This window comes from Seriola dumerili, unplaced genomic scaffold, assembly GCF_002260705.1.
Source record: "Seriola dumerili isolate Sdu_G_001 unplaced genomic scaffold, Sdu_1.0 BDQW01000110.1, whole genome shotgun sequence".
Lineage (NCBI taxonomy): Eukaryota > Metazoa > Chordata > Actinopteri > Carangiformes > Carangidae > Seriola > Seriola dumerili.
The window spans coordinates 5,741-27,009 of NW_019174365.1; the positions used below are offsets into that span (position 1 = coordinate 5,741).

General features: G+C 42.7%; 1 protein-coding gene across 7 annotated transcripts in view; it reads right to left on the minus strand.

The window, feature by feature from the left end:
* Positions 1–541: 541 nt before the first annotated feature.
* Positions 542–21,269, minus strand: part of LOC111223500 (growth factor receptor-bound protein 10-like) — a 73,533-nt gene continuing 52,805 nt past the window's right edge. For 5 of the 7 annotated variants that reach the window (XM_022747676.1, XM_022747673.1, XM_022747672.1 and 2 more), the window contains 12 exons: positions 18,271–18,427; positions 15,579–15,694; positions 12,959–13,033; positions 12,396–12,533; positions 12,001–12,111; positions 10,496–10,594; positions 10,212–10,289; positions 8,624–8,740; positions 8,002–8,068; positions 7,817–7,904; positions 7,360–7,453; positions 542–6,288 (listed from right to left, as the gene is read on the minus strand). In XM_022747676.1, coding sequence (XP_022603397.1) covers positions 6,142–6,288; positions 7,360–7,453; positions 7,817–7,904; positions 8,002–8,068; positions 8,624–8,740; positions 10,212–10,289; positions 10,496–10,594; positions 12,001–12,111; positions 12,396–12,533; positions 12,959–13,033; positions 15,579–15,694; positions 18,271–18,427 — 1,287 coding nt within the window. In that variant the 3' untranslated portion in view covers positions 542–6,141. Of the gene's footprint in view, positions 6,289–7,359; positions 7,454–7,816; positions 7,905–8,001; positions 8,069–8,623; positions 8,741–10,211; positions 10,290–10,495; positions 10,595–12,000; positions 12,112–12,395; positions 12,534–12,958; positions 13,034–15,578; positions 15,695–18,270; positions 18,428–18,610; positions 18,678–19,991; positions 20,068–21,269 lie in introns of those variants that run through there. The other 2 variants (XM_022747679.1, XM_022747678.1) reach the window with 2 other exon arrangements.

Sequence of the window (21,269 nt, forward strand, 5' to 3'; positions counted from 1 at the left end):
AAAAATGTCATAGTATAGTAACGCATAAAAAGTCATACTATACTAAGGCATAAAAACAGTCATGGTACAGTGAGGCAGTAGAGTCGCCAATAAACCATGCATGTGTTTAGATTGCATGAGAAAGCCACGTGAAAAAGGCATTGTGTTGTCATATTGTTACATTGTATTTTAAGTAGAGAAATGTTTTGTGCAAGTGCAAACCTTTTCCTGTGCCTCCCATTTCCAAATTTCAGCTCCTGTTAAATGACTGTATGAACGTAGGGAAAATTATTATTATATAATAAAACCCCTTCAAATAATTTTTTAACTGGGGGGTTGTACATCTTTATGTTTGGTAAAAGTTTTCTTTATAGTGCACATTTCCCTGCTAGTATTAACAATTCTCCATTTGTTATGATATTCAGGCACAATACAATCTCAGTTTCTGAACTTTGAAGTTGTCTCACAATGAAATCATAATTACAGTGTAGTTACATCTGGAAAGGTAGAAAACTTTGAAGTTTTTTAGAAGGAGGGAGAATAACACACCACCAGACACACATTTTTGGTTTATAGCAATGTTGTCTTTTATTCTAATTTCCAATAAACACAGAATATATCAGTCCCTTATTTGTACAAAAATACCTGAACAGGATACAATGTAGATCCAGGAGCCATACAGACATAATGAAGCAAAGCACAGTAGGGGGATCTGAAGAATGAAAAAAAAGATTACGGTTCATTTGCTCTTTTTTTTTCTTTCCCTGAAATGTTTATTTGCCTTCAACTTATGATGACTTCAACCCCAAAAATAAAACACAACCAACATTGAGTCAGTTTCACTTGCACCTACACTGAGAGTCACCAATGTCGATGGGACTTGTATGCAACATTGACCTGACGTTAGGATTTAGTTCCAGTAGGATTATGTTTCACAGTCACAGCTAACTGTAAATGAACGCAGTGAGTGGACGGACGGCAACAAAGGACTTGTTACTGTTCAGAAACAAGAGGCACCTGCTGCAAGAATAGGCTTAGTTAAGAAAAAGAATTTAAAAAACACTTTGTTATGCACCTTAAAATCAGAGTAAATGGACATAGTGTAATGCACAATCCTCTTGAGCTACAGCGTATAATTAATAGCACTACTTGTGATGAAAGGTGTACAAAAGCTGCTAAGAATATCCCCAAGGGTTAAGTGTTGGTGTGTGTGCTCTTGATGAAAACCCACTGGTGTGTGTGTGTGTGTGTGTGTGTGTGTGTGTGTGTGTGTGTGTGTGTGTGCGTGCACGTGTGTTTAAAGGTGCTATAGGTAAGTTTTATCTGCTGCCGAACGTGGTTTCTTGCCAGGAGAAGGTGGTGGTGATGATGGTTGCTTGCCCAGAGCTTCTGCCATTGTTGCACCCTTTGATCAGCACTATTTCATCATCCTCCCATGCTGAACTAAGGGCAGACTGGACGCTAGGGTGACTCACTATCGCTAAGTAGGATTATGTGACAGGACGGGCTGGGGATAGCTTGTTAGCATGCTAACTTCACTAGAAGAAAAAGAAATAATAGAAATAGAGGCAAAACAACAAGTATAATTGACGTTGCTTTCCACCACTGGTGACAGCTCTTGATTCTAAACTTGTAACGTTTCTTCTAGACTTGTAAGTAAACAGCTGTTGATGTTAACATTGGCTGTGTAGCGATAGAAAAAAGCTTATGTATAGCTCCTTTAAGGTTAATAGCCATCCAAACAATTACTGGAGTGTTTTCTTGAAAGTAAATTAGTGGATTCAGATGTGACAGACAGTCAAAGAGGGGATATTCAAAAGATGTAGTTTTGAAGCAAAATGGCATCAGAATTGGATGCTGCCAGAGGTGAAGACTCTGTCAGCCTGTCAGCTTATATGCACAACTGAAATCCAGTTTGATCTCTTAAAATAAAAAAAAAACAGCTTAATTTAATACTGTATATACTGTGGTATATTCTTCATCTTATATGTGTATATATATATATATATATATATATATATACACATAAGGGTATAAAGGTCATTTGTGGCAAACCAAAGAAAATACACAATATTGTCAATATACACACAATCAAATAATGGAAAAAAAGGACAAAATAAATCATTCTTCATTTTACATGGAGTTATGAGCAAAAGCATAACGCCCCATACATAGTGATCTGTGACCTAGGTACAGTGTTAGATCTACGTCTTCTCCATAGCTTCACATACTTAGAAAACAAATGATACTGTACACTGGTATAGTCTTATACTTGGACTTGTGTATAGGATTGCATTTTAGCACAGTGATTAAAAATGGACAGAGGAGAAGACGGTGATTCGTCCCCCACTGACCCATAGCGATGTGGCTTTTCATCCCTCTCTGGCAGACAGGAAAGAATCCTCAGCTGAGGACTGGGAATGCTGGAAAACCTCCAGCCAAACTCCTGTCTCCTCTAAATCCACAACTTGGCTTAGCTTTACCCAACCGACAAGCAACCTTCCTCTTACTGTCTCTAAAAGGCAAGTATGATAACCAGCGGCGTTAGCAATCCTGAATAGTGAATATAACAGTCTGGCCATCCACACACACACATACACACACACACTTAAATCACCACAGGGTCATAGCTTACAGGCTGGACACAGGTGGGACAGGGGGCGGGGGTTCAAGCATTATCCAATCCCTGGAGAAGAGTCTGCCCTGGCTGACTAGAAAAGGCCTGACTGGTGGAGCGCAGAGCTGGTGAGTCCGTCAAGTCACATGACTGGCGGACTGGTGGCGGCAGTGGCTTGCGTGTCAATGACAGTACTTAGAGTGTAGTTTGCCTTGCGGAGAGTCTAATGGCCTCATGATAACCCTGTTCACTGTGAATCTGGCACAGGATGGAGGGGAGGTGCAGGTGAGGGTGGGAGGGATTGTGGCTAAGCAAGTGTTATGTCACATGCCTGCAGCTTTTTATTTGCTGGTCTCACGGCAGCAGGAGAAAAGAACAAAAAGACCTCAAAGATGTCTCCTCTAGAATCTCTTCTTGTTGTATATTCCTACAAATATGATACTCACTTTTGTTTTGGTAGGAGACAGTCAGGGCCAGATATAAAGACAAAAATCTACTCAGATGATCTGCTAAATACATGGAATATTTATGTGAATGTAGCATGTGAAAATAGTTATTCTGACGGCATGTTTTGTTTGTTTGTAGAAAAATTAACCCATTCTGCTGAAGTTCATGCAGCTGCTTTCATCCAATTTAGTCAGTGACTCTGCCACAGTGTCTTTTTCGATACCACCACTTGGGGGCACCAAAGTCAAACATTTTCAGATCTGGCTTGAAGGTGGTTGTTTTAATTCAGTGTCTCCATCTACTTTTATGACAGACCAACATTTTTTAGGATACCTGCCTCATCTCCTTTTCACCTCATCTCCCAGAATGCTTTTCAACAACTACAGGAAAGAGGCATGATCATGTTGTTTTCAATCAAATATTGGCCTGCGGGCAAAGAAACTGAGCTACCTTGACAAAATATATGAGGCTGCATATAAGAGATATTTTGGTTGTAGATTGATTTGTCGATTCTTTTGGATAAATGAATAAATTGTTTGGTCTATGAAAGGTAAAAAATGTCCTAAAACCCAGTGTGCTGTCTTCAAATTGCTTTTTTTTGTCTGGCTAATGTTCCAAAACCCAGGAAGATTTACATATCTGATGGCTGTGATGCATTCTGGTCCATCGAGGCTACTGCTGGTGTAGAGACTGCTTTCTCACCTCCACCAGAACTAATCTCTCTCTTCGTGATTGTTGCAAAATAGCTGTTCAAGATAGAAGCCCTTGCTGTTCGATTCTTGAGGGACTGACACCACAACCCAATGTTAACCACTGATGCTACCAAACTCCCACGGCAGCTGCTGGAAATATCTGGACATGATGTCACATTTTAGCCAGTTATCTGCAGAAATAATACAGCACCAAACAGGAAAATGGAGCTCAGAGATGTAAAGTTGCATCACCAGTACCTGTTTTCTGAATCATGTTCAAGTGGATTTTTACTTTATGGGAACAGTTTGATATTTTTGGAAATACACATATTCAGTTTCTTGTTGATAAGATCAATACCACTTTGTATGCTAAATGTGAAGCTAGTCAGCAGCTGATTAGCTTAGCTTAGAAATAGTGTGTCACATAACCTCCAGTAAAACCACAAATTGTTGTTTTTACATTTAGGGTTTTGTATGGATTAAACAGACAAGACACAACATGTTAATCAGTAAGCTTTACAGGTTTTGTTACCTTTGGACAGAGCCAAGTTAGCTAGTCTTCAGCTGCTTACAGTAGCTTCATATTTAGCATTCAGGCATGAGAGTATTTCCACCAATGATAAACTGTTCTTTTAACTTCTTAAACCTGTTACGGTATGTGCATGTTAATACAGCTTCGATTTCATACACAAGGCTCACAATTTTCACTTAAGGCGAGTGAAGCTCATTCGACTATGTCGACACACAGTCAGCTGAGTTCACGTTTCAAGTCATTTGTTCAATTCCATATTTAAAAACAAAGCAAAAAAAAAAAAAATCATGGGAGTGCTTTAGTTGATTTGTCTTTTCTGTAGTGAGGGAACAGTGGTCAGAATCCGAACATGACAGCTCCAACCCATCAATATCAAATCAGGATCATTAAAATGTGCAAGCAGTGAGCTCAAAACAGACTTAGGAAAAAGAAAATGACATTCAAAGACAAAGTCACCGACAGATTTAACCCTTCGATTTAAAAAAAAAAATGACTCAAAATGGTAGGAGCTTGGGGGTGGACACACTTTTCGGGAGTGTATTTAACAGTCTTCCTCCTCTTCCTCGCAGTCTTGAGACGGTGCAGCCGGGTCAAGAGCACATTCGTTATTTATTTTTTTGCCGTGGTGTGGTCATGCTGGTACGAGCCACACGTACGTCCAAGATGTTCCCAAACCTTTCTGAAAGGCACTGCATAATCAGCCATGACTCTCTTTTGCTCCCACGCCACTGTAATCCAATCAGAGCTGGTGGAAATTCACACGCATGCTATTCAGAAGGAGGGAAGGGGAGGGAGGGGTGAAGGAGGAAGAGGAGGGCGACGAACGAAGAGCAGGCAGCTTCATTTAGCTAGAGAGAACAGCTGTTGTCTGTCCGCCTGGGAGTGCAAAACTAGTTCTGCATTGAATCAACAGTAATCAAACAGCATTAAAATGACATCAAGTAATCAACTCTACAAGAGAGGCTTGTTACAGCCTTCCTGATAAACATTCCTCTGTCCTTTCAGCAAACCCTCGCCACTGCTCTGCTCATCCTGCCTTTAGCTACTTCTCTTTTCTCTTTCCACTTTTCTTTTTCTCTGAGCTTGTGTGGAGGCAAGATCTGGGGTTGCACCAGGGGGATTGTGGAATAGGACACCCCAGAGACGATACGTCATGTCCGCTCGGGTGTTGGGGAGGAGGGTCAGGGGGGAGGAGGGTCAGGGGGGTGGAGAGTGGGGGGGCAGGGTGTCAGCTTATCCAGACTGGACTGCACAGGTTGAGAAAACTCCTGGATCGAGTTTGATAAGACCCAGAGAGGTTCCCATCCATCCCTGATGATCGATGAGGAAGTCAGAGGGTGGCGCTCCTCGCCCTCCTCGGTAGTGAGGGGGCGAGGGTGGGGCGGGCACCACAGCTTATCAGGCCTGGAGGATGGGGGAGGTCAAGGCATGGAAGGGCGAGGGACTTTAAGGGAGAGATCCATCCGAGAGACCTGCAGCACTCCTGCTGAACAGATCTTAGCTCTCTTGTGTTTTCACAATGAATGGTCTCTCTCAAGGGTCAAAACAGCAATGACAAAACAACCGAGTCTCCACGACCACATCGCAGGAGTTGGGCAACTGCCGGGTCCACAATCTGCAACGCTTGGACTGTCCAGACGGTTCCCATTCAAACATCCAAACAGCGGTAAGGCGGAGAACAGCACGGCACATCAAACCTGCAAAAGCCCGTTCCTGCTGAGTCGCTCACATCCCCAAAACCTGACTTAACTTTTCTCTATCTCCTCCACCTCATTGCGTTGCTGAGAGAGGGGCAGATTGGGGGGGCAGGGTCTCAGGGTGAAAGGTGTGCAAAAAAAGGGTGGAGGTGTGTGTGCGTGGGGGAGGGTGGAGTGTCACAAGGCCACGGCGGTGCAGGGGTGTTTGAGCTTGCAGGGCAGCACTCCTCTGTTGAGCTGGTAGAACTCCACCAGGTGGATCAGGTCAGCGAACTTGGTGGTGCCGTCGTCGAGGCTGAAGAACACCTGACCATCCTCCTCACACTTCAGACAGCAGCCAGAGGGAGGAGAGAGGACAGTCAGCCATCACATGACAACATGACATGTATACTTTTATCACTATAAGCTACTGAGAGAACATGCAACATCATCAGGTGGCAGCAGAGCAAATAGATGACCATGTAATGAAGTGCCATGCTAGTGGCGAGGCTTCAGGTATGTCAACGGCAGTTTGTTGGTTGGTCCACAACTTTCATCCAGACTGAACTATTTCAACAACTAGTGCATGGATTGCCATGAAATATAGTACAGACATTTATTATCCACCCAGGAAGAATTTAACTTTTCATCAGATCAAAATTTCAATGTGTCCAATATTTTGGTTTATGATCAAATAACTGCAAAACTCATGGCATTCCCATCAGCCTCAGTTGAACTTTGTGCAACTGTTAGCATGCTAACATGCTAAACAAGATGGTGAACATGGTAAAAATTTTACTTCCTAAATGTCAACATTTTAGCATCCTAGCATGCTAATGTTTGCATTTAATTCAAAGCTACTGTCTCATACAGCTGCTAGCATGGCAGTGGATTTAAAAACGACTATTCCATTATGGTTGAAACATTTATTAACCATTTCCCAGTGTTCACCTGTACAGTATAGCCTCAAAGTATTAGAAATCTCATATCAAGCTGATATCTCAAAACCTCTGCAAACAAAAGTTTATCTGTGACCTCTAGGGGTAAACGACAAAATGTGTTTGTTGTAATTTGGGTGAACTGGCCCTTTAAAGCATTTCAAGTTGATTTCTGCAAACAAATGGCTGCCTGGGAGGAAGGAAGGAAAACCCGATTTCAAAATCTAAAAAAAGCATTTTACATTTTGGAAAATAGTTGAATGAAAACCTTTGAGATTCATTTGGCTTTTGAGGCAATAACTGTAGTTTAGTAACTGGGATACGACATGACCTAATAAAAATGCATTTGTTAGCACAATTTTGATTTTCTGAATGAGTGGTGCAGTGATCTGCCTCTCTGTGCCCTATTGCAGTGGATTGTACCAGTGAGCATGACATTTCCTGCAGCATTTTGACTGTGTTGTGTCATGTGACTGACCAGTAGGATCTGGAAGTGCTTGATCTTCTGGTGGTGGCACAAGGTGAGCACGAAAGCCTTGGGATTACTCTGACTGTCCCGCAACAGGAATAACCTGATACACACAGAGAACACGAGTGAGAAATGTTTCAAGTGTTTGATGAAAAGTATAAAATATATAACACAACTGAACTGAAATGCCTGATGACATGCTGCTGTAGGAGTGTGACTCTTAGAGAACTTTATCTTAATCCGCTGGGTAAAGGCTAAAATGCGGGGCTTTTTTTCTTCGCAGCAATTATGTCTCTATTTTTCATATTTTTTTATTCATATAGTTCTACTTGATCCAATAATCTCCACCTGCTGCTTTTTAATGAATCTTTCAACCATGTTTCACATGAGCAATATTTATCCTGAGATAACACGGCGCCAAATCAGCCTCTCAACCTTTTCCCACTCAGCATATCGTCGTCCTTACCCGTCCACTTGGCCTTGTTGTATGATCATTTTGTGGGCTTCCTCTCTCATGATGCGACCATGAAACCATACCTGTGTCCTGTGGATCACTGGAAGACAGACAAACAATCGCTGTTTGAGCATTTTCGCAACACATAACTTCAGAATAATTTTACATCAGTGTGTTGTTTGTCTAAGTGAGAGTACCTGTGCTCAGGGAGGACGGGTGCAGGGGGCTGGGACTGCCCAGGACATTCATACGCTGGCTCCGCTTCTGTGGAGAAGAATTGACCAACATTTGCCATGAGATAACATCATATCAAGCCAGAATCTCTCAGACTAACGCTCCCCTTTGAACCAAGTCTTTTTTGTAAAAATTTTCTGTATTGCCGGGCAACTGTGTTTTATCACAGCGAGGTAAACCCACAAACATGATGTGAAGTGAGCAGCTGTGTCCTGCTCTGGCTCTATAAGCTGTGATCTCAGCAACAGATAAGTGGAGCTGCTGCACACTGAAATCTACTAAGAAAAGTGCTGGAGGGGAAAGATACATTAGTTCAAAATGGAAGACGGCTTATGCGCACTCTTTCCACGAAAAACATTTCTACACAAAATGCCTTGTGTAGTGAAAACCCTCCATAGTTGTAGGGTAACAAGGGTACTTTACCAAAACCAAATTATATGAAAGCTGATAATATATACAGTAACTAATATCTTAAATTCATCATGACACATTTGGACCTTAAATCCATGTTTGTAATCTCAACTCATCTATTTTCTGCGGATTTATCCAGCCCATAGGCCAAGCTTCATCCACCCTCCCTCTTACCCTCCAGGTCTGTCCCTCCTCCAGGGCGGCGCTCTGGGCCTCGACAGGGTTGTCGATGACGCGACCGGTCCGTCCGGAGAAGTCCATGGCCACCAAGGAGTTCTCAGATACACTCCGCTGTTAAGAGACGTGGCAGGGTGGGAGGGTAGGGTAAGGGTGGTGGTAGGTGCGGAATAGGAGGAGGGGGTGCACAAGTGGTTGGGTGAAGGGGAGGAGGGGTAGGCAAGAGGTCAGAGGTCAAACAAGCCAGACACACTCACTGGGGCATGACAAATCCTGTCTGCACACAGACCCACTTCAGCCAATCCACAAAAAGCTGCTCTGAGGAACAGCACAAGCCTCCCCTGGCTTTCTGCCTCTCCTGCTCAAATTATTCAAGGTTTCTTTTTAATTAATTACTTAGACCTCTGCCTCCGCCAAAAATAAATTCAACCAAATAGCTCTTATATATACTACTAATGCCTTTTAGAAGAAAAGCAAAAGGGTTGCCACAATCACCTGGCCACAAAAGTCAAGAATTTATAATAACATTAAAAATCTAGTGCCTTAAATTTGCCCTATTTAAGGTAAGATTTTATACATTTTTACTTATCTTTATGCCCAGTCGAAAATCATAAAAAATTCTATGGGAACACTCAAGATTTGTCATCATAATCTGTAAATTAGAGTGATTAAATTTAATGCAATCAAATTAATCAATTGGTCAATCAACAGAAAATTAATCAGCAATTATTTTGAAAATGACTGATGAAAATGAGTTATGCAGCGGCTGAGTTTTAGACAGTTGGTTTGACAAAACAAGACATTTGCAGACATCATCTTGTGTTATTTTTCGCGGTTGAGCAATGAATAAAGATTAATGTCTGATTAATTGATATCAAAGATAATTGTTGCAGCGGGTACAATGATTTGCGAGTGTGTACATACTGTTCTACAGTGGGGGAAACTTAAATGACCACGAGTCTTTAAACTAAACTCACTCCACAAGTCTAATGTTCAAAAAGTACAAAGTTTGAACAGATTCTAGAGATTTGTCACTTATTTTAACTCACAATCTTTCCAAAGGAGCTTATGGGACTTTTACCAACACCTCATGGTGTGAGGTGATTAGTCTTAGTGTAACACAGCATACAAAAATGCAGGTCTCTGTTTGCTGTGTGTTCAATCTTTTATACACCGTATGTGTGTATGAGCATTATGTAAATGTTCACCTTTGTAAATAACTCCGGGATAAGAGGTTATGTGCCGGATGTACTTTTGTTATAGCCTGCTGTTTGTTTAAATGAGCAGCCTGACCTGAATCTGGACCATAAGCCTTTCGCTGCAGAACTTCTTTCACCTCATTAACAAAGGTCAACAGCAGCAATGATCATCTGAATAGAAACTCATTTTAGTATTTAACAAATCCTTCTCATGCAAAATGCATAAGTTGTGTTTTTTCCTCTTAAGGAGAACGAGGTGGTCACCAATCAGCCAGTCACCAATGGTTTCCAATCAGCTAACTAACAGTTCAATCTGGACTGGTCCTTCGCTGACTGGGGGCATTAGATCAGGGTTGTAAGAAAGTGATGTCAGCGCAGATCCTTACCACAGGCGCTGTGAAAGGTGAGAGGTTGGACTTCCTCTGCTGGGGGATGTTGTAGCTCTGATACAGTACGATCCCATACTGCGAAGGCAGGAGAGAAGAGACTACATCAACTCATGTTTTTAAAGTGCGGACAGATTATTTAATGTTGACTTCAAGAAATGAGAATTTATCTTTTAACTAACTGGATGCCAAATAGCAGCATTTGTCAACCCTCTATGAGCTGTACAGTAGTAGTCCTCACAGCCTTGGATTTAACTACAACAACATAAAAATAAAGGATGTACTTTGAGCAGTCTGAAGGCAGTCATCCAGCAGGTCCTGCTCTGTTCGTCCTCTGCACACAGCATCTTTAGCTCCTTACAGTCGCCCCTCACTTTGCTGGGCTGTTAGACAGAAGACACAGTGGGACATTACATTAATGAGATGCACATCATGAACACGTAAGGTCTCTTTTGTGGTTTTCGGCAATTCAGTTTTCTGTACATGGAAACCCTGAACCCTGTGACAGGGCAGAGACTACAAAAGAGAAAGACAAAAGGAAAAAAAAGATTGGAAAATTGGTGGTACATTATTTGCAATCAAATACATCACATATACAATAGAGAGGTTGACAAACAACAACAAACACCCATAAAGTTGTATTTATGATCACTCTTAAAGCAAGACTACATCATGTCCAGGTAACAATTATGGAATAATGGTAAATGATAAAACAGTAGCACAGTAGGAAACTCACTAGCAAACTCACTAATCTCAATATCACTCAATATCAATATCACTCTAACGTTAGCTAACATTAGCTAACAGTAGCCACAATAATCTACTGGTCGTACCAGACCGAGTGTGTAGCAGCCTCTGAGTAAATCAAACAAAAGTGTGTTGTATTGATTGTGAATTCAACTTTTCACTTGTAGAAGAAAGAAAGAAAGAAAGAAAGTTGAATAGCCTCACTTTAACCGGCCAATGGCACCTGATAGTAACTGCTTTACTATGATTTCACCCAATCATCCATCAATTCAGTGATGCTCTCAAAGACAATAAAGTCGGCTCACACTTCTGAATGATACACAAACTTTAAGCTTGTCGACTTTCTCAGGTGTCAGTTCACAGTTAATGAATGACATTTAATTAAACTCTCTAGTGTTATATGTAAACAACAATATAATACACCCCCGCAAGCAACGACTATTCAAACATCACAGCACAGATTTTCTCCCTCCTCCTCCACCAGTAACAAGAGATGTTAGACACACGGCTCCTTAAAAGCAACCCCTACTGATAAATTCATTTATGTCGCCATAGCAACAATCCAGCCACCCCCAGCAGCAAAGTAAAATCCCGTACCCAATCCTGCACTGTCACCCCCGCTGACAGCATCTGACATACCGGCCGTCTAGTGTGTGTGTGTGTGTGTGTGTGTGTGTGTGTGTGTGTGTGTAATAGAGAGGTGAGGGAGGGGGTTAGGCGGGCCAGATTCGCTGTAACATCCCAGCTTATCCGACTGGGTTTATCCCAGATCAGCAGGTGACCCACCACAGATAACTCCTGGAGTGGGACACACAGTCCTCTGACACGCACACACACACACAAACATGCACGCGCACACACACACGCACAGATAACAGCCCGTCATCCACCTCTGATAGGATGGAAATGGATATACTGTTCCCTGTATGGGATGTGTCACTACAGATTTAAATGAAGAAAAGAGTGAAATTATCTCATCTAATCTTCAGAGCTGGATTAAATGAGTTGCTCAAGTTGCTGTGTTTCCTTGTGTGTGTGTTACCTTGATGCAGAACTGGTAGTCTGTGGGGGCATTGTGAAGTTTTCTGCCGGTGATGATGGTGAAGATGTTACTGTCTTCCAGATCTGACAGCAGCTGCAGATGCCGGGGTTCCTGTTCAGTCAGAGGAAGGCAGAGATTGATGGGGGAGGGAGAAGGATTATAGACATCTATTTTACATTTGTTCATGTTTTCTTCTGGAAATTGAAAAAAAAAGATTTGTGCTTTTTTTCTCTGTCTTTATTTTATTTTTCATTTAACAAAACATGAAATTAGAAGTTGATTTATTCTTTGATTAGACATCAGCGCTCCCTAAAGAAAAACTGGGATAAACAAAATTTTAAACAGCAGAGAAAACTTGAAAAATGCTAGTCTCCTTTACAGCAGTAATTTATCACCTTGGATGTTCCTTTAGTAGAATAGTAGAGACCCGAGCGTCGCAGGAACATGTAGAGCTTCTTCCAGGACTTGCGTCCCGGCTCCTTCATGTACAGATAGCCCTGGATCTCTGGACAGGTGCTAGAGTTCAGAAAGTTCTGGGAAAAAACACACAACAGCATCTATTGGTACCACGGTTGTTTGTGCCTTTAACATCCTTAAAACATACATATTTCTCCTGCTGTAAAATCCATTTCAAAAACTATAATGTCCATGCTCTTCTTTCTGTATTCCTAAAAATCTGGCAGTGACAACACTGGGTGAATGCAATTAGCAGATTTCAGGAGCTGTGTGTGTGCATGCATATTTTTGGATTACCAGATGTCCTCACAGAGATAAAAATCCTCCATGGTGAGAACATTTTCCTGCTTTCACTCTTTGCAGGGCAGCTACTTTAGAGTTAAGATTTAGATGTAGGATTAAATTAAAGCTGAGGTAACACTTAGGGGTTAGGTAATGAATCAAGTCTTCGCATGCATGCTATTAGAGTTGTATGTGTCCTTTCACTTAGTCATCGCCTCACCTGTAAGAGCTGTGACTGAGGAATTGAGCCATCAGACTCCTGACACCAAGCCACCATCTGCTCTGGAAAAAAGTTCTGGATGGAAAAACACACAGAGAGACCGACAATGAGCGAGAGAGAAAGAAAAGAGAGAGAAGAAGGGAGGGAAAGAGGGCAGTACTAGAAAACACTTAGTGCATATGCAAGCTCAGAGTGGGGTAGTGTTTCTCTATGCAGAATACATCTCTCGTTCTGTGTGTGTGTGTGTGTGTGTGTGTGTTTGATGAGTACAAGGACTCAGAGGCAAAGTGGTGGGGAGAGAGAGAGAGAGAGGGCACTCCAGCCTGGGAGTAGATGCAGTATGATCTCACCCGCTGATGTAATCCCCTTTAGCCAGCAGCGCTACTCTTAGCATGATTGACAGGCCGCGGCCAGCACTCTGGTGTTTTAGTGTGCTCATTACCACAGAGCTGAGGTCACCTGCTGGCTCTGACACACACCTAAATCACCACGGCAATAATGTCACCGTATACCCAGCCAGCACATAACAGCAGAGCCCCACGCTGAGTCCACATCAGCAAAAGATGCCACGCAAGCTGGCTAACACTGACATGCTGGCTGTCAGAGGCAGGTTTGTGTCTTTAAAATGATGAACAGCTTTGCATTTTATTTTTCAGCTCATGTTCCCATCCAAAATGACTCGAAATGGGTGCAAAAGTAGAATGAGCTTCAGCCTCTACATCACCAGAAGGAGGGCAGAAATAAAACATAGTGTGACCACAGAGAGCCCAAACAGTGAGAGACAACACAAAGAGTGCATTGTGTACAAAGTTAGACTGATATGGGACAATACTGGGCTTTTACTAAATATGAACAATGATTCACTCTGTCTTGATAAAAAAAAAAAAAAAACGGGATGAAAATTATATTAGTTGTGGAATTGATCAGTAGATCAGTATACTACAAAAATACTACAGAGCTTTGATCAACAGAAGAGAGCATGAATAACATTCAGTGCTTTTAGCTAGCTAGACGTTTTCTCCTGGGGAAGGTAATATCTGTCTGTCAGTCACTATAATGGTGCAGATCAAAATATCTCAGCAGCTGTTGAACAGGTAGCGGTCAAATTTTGTACAGACATTAATGGTCCCCAGAGGCTGAATCCAAGACTTTGGTGATCCCTGACTTTTAATCTTGCGCCACAATGAGGATTGCCATTATATTTGTCCAAAACTTTCCCATCAGCCTCAGCTGCATGTCAAGTGCTAACTAGCAAATGTTAGCATTGTAACACACTAAACGAAGATGGTGAACATGGTAAACACTATACCTGCTAAAACATCAGCATGCTAGCATGGTCATTGAGAGCGTGTTAGCATACTGATGTTAACATTTAGCTCTGTCCTCGTTTCACCTAATAAACTCTACCTTGTAATGAACAAGACTATCCTTTACCTTCTTAAAAGTCACTTTCTTCTGGTTGTCTGGCTTTGAAAATATCACATACTACTGAGAGTAGTGCTAATTTCCTGTTAAAATGAAGCCAAGTCAAAAGTTGACAACAACATTTAAATATTGTTTTTTTTATATATATCATCTGTCCCTACAAAAAACCATAATGGCTATACTGTGTAGCCTACTGTAGCAGTGTCATAACTGAGTGGATTCTCCTGTTTAGTGCTAATTTGCAAATGTTAGCATGATAACATGCTAAACAAAGATGATGAACACAGTAAACAACATACCTGTTAAACATTAAAATGTTAGCATTGTCATTTATTGTCATTCATGAGCATGAAACATGACGACATAAACATTTAGTTCAAAGCATCTTTGTGCCTACAATAGGCTGACCAGATGTCCCTGTTTTTGTTGGACTGTCCCCAGCTGGAGCTGTCCCCAGAAATGTCCCCGTTTTTAATGTTTGTAATTAAAGCAGACGTCTAGCATTGCACTTATTTCAGCCAACAGAGGGGGCTGGCTGCGAGCTATAGAAGTGAAGCTAAAACCATCAAAATAGACTTATCCTTTTTGTTATCTCTAGGCAGAGAAAATGTTAGCTGGCTCAGTCATTGGGTAGGAGTTCATAACCAGCCTGGCAGTAAATTAACAAAAACAAACTAACAACACACTGCAAACAAACTTCACGACTGCTTCAAAGTCAGGGAGTCATCATTTTATCAGTAAGCCTTCACAATAGTTTATTACAGTAAAACAGTTACCATGGTCAAAATAAATGACATATATTGACCACCAAACTGGAAATGTCCTCAATTTTCATTTCGTGGCTGTAAGACTCTCAGACATGTAATTATAAATCAAGATTTTGTGGAAATTGCGATATTTTTGATGCTACAGAGGGTTTGTCACATCACCCAGAAAAAAATATTTCTGTATCCTGGAAACACTGTGCATGAGTGCCTGTAGTTTTTTGTCTAAAATTTCAGCATGAAATTTTAGCTATCAGCAGCTCCAATCCAAAAATATCAAGGCCGGAAAATCGGCAGCAGAACAGCTGTGTGTGAGTGTGTGTGTGTGTGTGTGTGTGTATGTGTGTGTATGTGGGGCAGTGTGTGCGTGGGGCTGCGTGCTAAACCGAAGCAGTCAGAGAAAGGTCATTTCAGGGATGCGAGAGACTCACCAGGGGGTTCCTGAAGAATTCATATTTGGCATAGTTCTTCCTGAAGAGGAATTTACTGTCGCTGCTCATGGAGGCTTGAACCTGAACCACCAGCTCATGGTCCTCCAGACACCTCTCTGTATGAAGACACACACACACACACACACACACACACACACACACAGGCTGTTAGTCACCTCAACTGTGTCATCTTTGAGTTGTCCTCAGGGATGGACTGTGAGGGACACAGATTTTTTTTTTTTTCTTACACAGCTTTAGGGCTCATTATTTTTATTTCAAGGACATAATTTATTTGTATTTGAATATTAAACACAGGTGGAAATTGGGTGGAAAAAAATCAATACAAAAAAGTTTCACTGTTCATTGTTCTTTTTTAAATAATGTTTAGGGAGTGGCTGATCTGCAGCTTAAAATGCAGCTCTTTAGCATGCATTTCCTCACTCTCTTTTTAATACTGAAAGCATATTCTGAAATGTCCTTGTCACCAAAGGACCTTGTTTAGTATAAACTGCTTTCAACAGTGTCCTCTGGAAGCAGGAAACAGCAACTTTTTGATGTGCCAAAACATAAAATCCCAGTGAAAATCAGTTTAAATTGATGTTGTTTGTTTAAAAAAAAAAAAAAGGTTTAATTTAAGTGGATAATTGATATGATTCATATAAACGGGAGATAATTAGTCTTTTAAACCTTTTTGCAAAAATAGAGTGTCATAGTAAAATCATAGCTGTGAATGCATTATACACAGCATGTTGTATGATAATTGAAATTAAGCATAAACGCAAGCATTACTGAGAATGCAGTTAACGTGTGTTCAGATATAAGAGATATTTTTTTTGGTATTTTTTTGTCTATCAAAATGATCACTGACTTCAGGCCACTTCTTTATTTTTCACTAAATCACACACTATTGTATACAATGACACAGCAAGAAAAATCGCCTGTTACTAAGAGACAAGCAAGGGAGTAAGAGGTTAAATGAGGAGGGGCTGTGAAAAGAAGAAGCACTGTGATTCAGGGAGGGAGGAGGTGAAGGTGGAGAGAAGAAGTGGCATGAGATGGGGGGGGGGGGATGATGTCATGTATTTACGCTGATTGCTGAGAGCAGAGAAGCCATAAGCAAAGTACAAGCCACAGACAAACACACAAGCACACATTAAGAGCTCACACAGACCTAACCTGCTCACTGTGCACCACAGAGGCCCAATTACTTTCTCTATGTGTGTGTGTGTTGTACTCTTTCTTGAAATTGAGGGCATATGATCTCAGAGTGAGGCCGATTAGAAATTGATTGTGACAGGATGTTCCAGTTCTGGATGGACACACATACACACACACACACACATGAAATGATAGCAAGCAGGGTTTAACACTAATTCTCCCTTCCAGATTAACTCGCATAGTCTTGCTTTATTAAGGCAAAACACACCCATACACACACACACACTCGTACACACACATTTCGGTGAAACCGTGGACACTGTTTTTGCTAAAAATAAAAAAAATAAAAAAAGGATTCTCTCTGCATTTTAGAAGTGGAAATGTCTGGAGTCTGTGTGTGTGTGTGTGTGTGTGTGTGTGTGTGTGTGTGTGTGTGTGTGTGTGTGTGTGTGTGTGTGTGTGTGTGTGTGTGTGTGCTGGCTGCAAGCAGGGGAATTTCCTGTGGAGGGTTAAGAAAAGATTGATTGGCTAGGAAGGCTAGGGGCTCGTCCGACGGAGACCCACGATTGGTTCTTTGCAGCTCTGGTATGACGCTTTAGTCCAGACCTCTCCGCCCTTCCCCCCCTCTCTCTCTCTCTCTCTCTCTCCCTCTCTTCCTCTCTTCCTCTCTGTCTCTCTTTCTTTCTCCCTTCATCTCTCTCTCTCTCTCTCTCTCCCTCTTTTCCCCTCCCTCCCTCTCCTCACCTCACATTCCATCTCTCCAGTGCACTTTTTTCCAGAAACGTAGATCAAGCAGCAAAACACAAAGTGATCCTTTGACTCTAAAATTACAACTCGGGTGTCGGAAAGCCTCATTGAGGACAAAGACGGACGCAGAGAAAAAAAAAACAAAAACATACAGGTTCAACAGGAGACATGGCAAAAGTAAAGTGTGTTATTCCTTTTTTTTTTCTTCTTCTTCTTCACCCCTCCTGAGCGAATGATTTGGGAGGGAGCGGGCATGTGAGCAGAACACGGAAAATACTTAATCCTATGACCGCCACACCTCCCTACCCGAGCCCTATAGAAGGCATACAAGCACTCGTGCCATGCTCAAGTGAACATACACACTGAGAGTACACACAAGAGAGTATCCCCACCCATGCAGAGACCCACAAAAGAAGTATAGACACACACACACACACACACACACACATACAAGACTGAAACACACCTGCAGAAAAGACCCTCCTAAAGATACTAGAATGCAGTGGAAGGCAAACCCACCAGAGAGCCGTGGCCTTTCAAAGAAAAGCAGAGTAAAACTGAGTGCAGTATCACTGATGTGACAGATTTGGCCTCAATGGAAGTTGTAACGCTTTCTAACCATCTTTTCATAACCTGCTACATCGCTGCATATACACGACGTATTAGCAGAGACACTCAAAATAAGAGTTGATCCTTGCAAAAACAAAAAAAAAGAACAAAAAAAAAAGACTAAACAGTGCACCAAGTCCACACCTGGATCCACATATACACACCGACACATCCTTACCAAGGCCGAGGATGGGGTGGTGCTCCACCAGCGCCCAGGCGTTGTCGTCCAGACAGTGGCTCTTGTAGACCAGGAGCTGACAGACGTCTCTGGCCGTCATGTCTGCCGGGATCTCCACCACTTTACCAGCCCCATCCTCGCTCCACACCTTCACTATCTGAAAATATATACATGAGAATAATGATGGGGATATATGCACATGACAGCAGGGAAATGTCATGTTGTTACTTGGCTGAAAACAGTGAGACAGTGAGAAGGCGTTACATGTCCCGAGTCGCTTTCGGGAATTCAAAACTGCGAATAAAGACGAAGAGTGGAGCAGGTCTGCGGTTACATTTACCTCCATAACCAGGTGCTTTATGAAGTCCACCTTTAAAAAGTCCTGTTCACATTCTGTCATCGCAACATGAGCAACGCTTAAAAAAAAAAAGAAAAAGAAAGAAAAAAAAAAAGAAGAGGAATGATGACGTCCAGGAAAGGTCGGCTGGCCCATGCGCTCTCAGCTCAACCCTTTTGTCCACAGCTCAACCAAACTTACTAACACGCACTTCCACGAATATGCGTGTAAACCTGCTTGCGTACAACCCACAATGACACGTTTTGTGTCGCATGCAAAGAACGTCCACAGTCAGAAAAACAGAGAAAACCACATTTTCACACTTGGACAGTGAAATAACACGGTGGATTTACACATGTTGCTTTTTGTCTCCTAAAACTGTCACCGCCGGGAACAGAGAGCGGGTACAGTTCTGAGCCGGAGTAACTTCCATTGTTGCGCCATTTTGAACCATTTCAGCCAAGTGTCCAAAGCAACATTTAAAATCGGCCGTAATTTTGCCTTCTTCAAGTGTGTTGCTGCACAGATAACCACAGACCAGCTGCTTCACACCACTGTATGAGCAGATTCACACACACACACACACACACACCATGGTGAGCTCGCTCTCACACGCAGCGTAATACACAAACACACACATAGATATGAGAGAATGAGGACCGGAAAGTGAGAAGGAGAGGAATTGTCTGTGCATGTATGTTTGTGCGTGTATTCTCACGCACCCATGTACTTAACATTTTCTGTCCACAGCAGGGATTCTGCTTCCCTGCACTTCACACAAAACCCGCCGGGGAACAAATGTTGAAAATTACATGAAACAAGACACAAAGCTGGTGATGGGCGAGCGCCTGGAGGGGTGGGCATGGAAAATAAAGTCGAACAATGGCAACCGAGAAGTGGAAACACACGAAAACACCTTAAAAAACGACAGGCAACGGTGGCCTAGAAATGACACAAAACACCAGAGGCACCAGCACAGCAACGCTGAGATAGAGACTCCGATTGCAACCAGAAACAACGTCACAGCACTCACTACCTCTGCAAAGCCAGAAGACTCCCTCGTCTCTTCCCACACGCCCCCCGTAAAAAAGAAAAAAAAAAAAAAAAAAAAAAAAAAAAAAGTAAATTCATGACGCATGAGCTTTGTGTGAGAAAAGTTTTAGAAACATCGAGAGGGAGAAATGCAAAGGTCCTCATCGCTGCAGACTGGTAACAGTCACACACACGCACACACACACACATACATCTACACTCACACACATACACACACACACACACACACAGACCTCACGACAGTCATCCAGAAAAGAAACGAACACACACACACGCACACACACACGCACGCACACACACACACACACACACACACACACAAGTCTCTTACCTCCACAGCCTGAAAGAGGCAACAGTCTGGAGAGCAGGATGGCATTTTCACACTGAGACGCTCTCCAGTGACACAGAGAGACAGAGAGAGAGAGAGGAGAGGGAGGGGAGGAGGAGGAGGAGGAGAGGGAGGGAAGGAAGTCAGGAAGAGAGAGAGAGGGAGAGAGAGAGAGAGGGAGAAAGGGAGAGAGAGGGAGGGACAGATTGGCAAGGAGAATGCAAGAGAGGTAAGAGGGAAGAGGGGGAAGGAGGGAGGAAGTGACAGAGGAAGGACGAGAGGGAAAGAGAGACAGAGCGAGAGAGAGAGAGAGACAGCCTGCCCCTTCTTCTCGTGCTGGGCAGCATAAAGGCTGAGCTGCGAGGAGTGGTATGAGCCACCCCCCCCCACACACACACACACACACCCCCCCTTCTCCTCACACTGGATTAACCCAGTGTGGGATTTTTAAACGGTGAGCTGATACCTGTCACGTACTCTACACTCTTATCTTCAGGGCTGTGTTCAAATCCCTTTATCCCCCCCCCACCCCCCCAAAAAAAAAGAAAAAGGAAAAAGAAAAAGAAAAGAAATCACTGTCCGGTCCCTTCACTGATAGCGTCGCACGAAAACTAACAGTCTTTCTCCCCAAAACACGCCCACAACTCTCCACACACACACACACACACACACACACACACACACACACACACACACACACACACACACACTCCTTATTCTTATGCATCCACTGACATTTTCTTTGAGCTGCTTGACGGTTTCAATTTCTACCCCCCCATCCTCCTCCTCCTCCTCCTCCTCCTCCTCAGCTGTATGTGAAATACTATGCGAGAGTGTTAGGACCAGGGCAACATGTGTAACACACACTGATGGCTTCAAGGTTTGGCAAAGGCGGGCAGCTTGAACGTCTTTAAAAAAAAAGAAAAAAAAAAAGGAAAAGAAAATGGTGGGATGATTCGATCTGAAGCTGTATGGATCACGTGTCGGGAGTTTGGGCTTTGCTGAGGGGGTCAAGGGAGGGGTAGGTAGGGAGGGAGGGGGGAGTGGGGGGGGGGGGGGGGGTGGTGCTCAGCAAATTCTGCCCAGCCTCAGGAGAGCGTAGACAGAGAGAGGGAGAGGGAGATAAAGAAAAAGAAGGGGGGGGGGGGGGGGGGGAAGAGAGAGAGAAAAGAGCGAGAGCTATGGAGGAATGTCAGTAATGCAATACTGAGTCATAATCAGGCTCATGTGTAGAGCGGAGGCCAACCCAGCTGGCCCCTAATACAATGTGCATGAGAACTA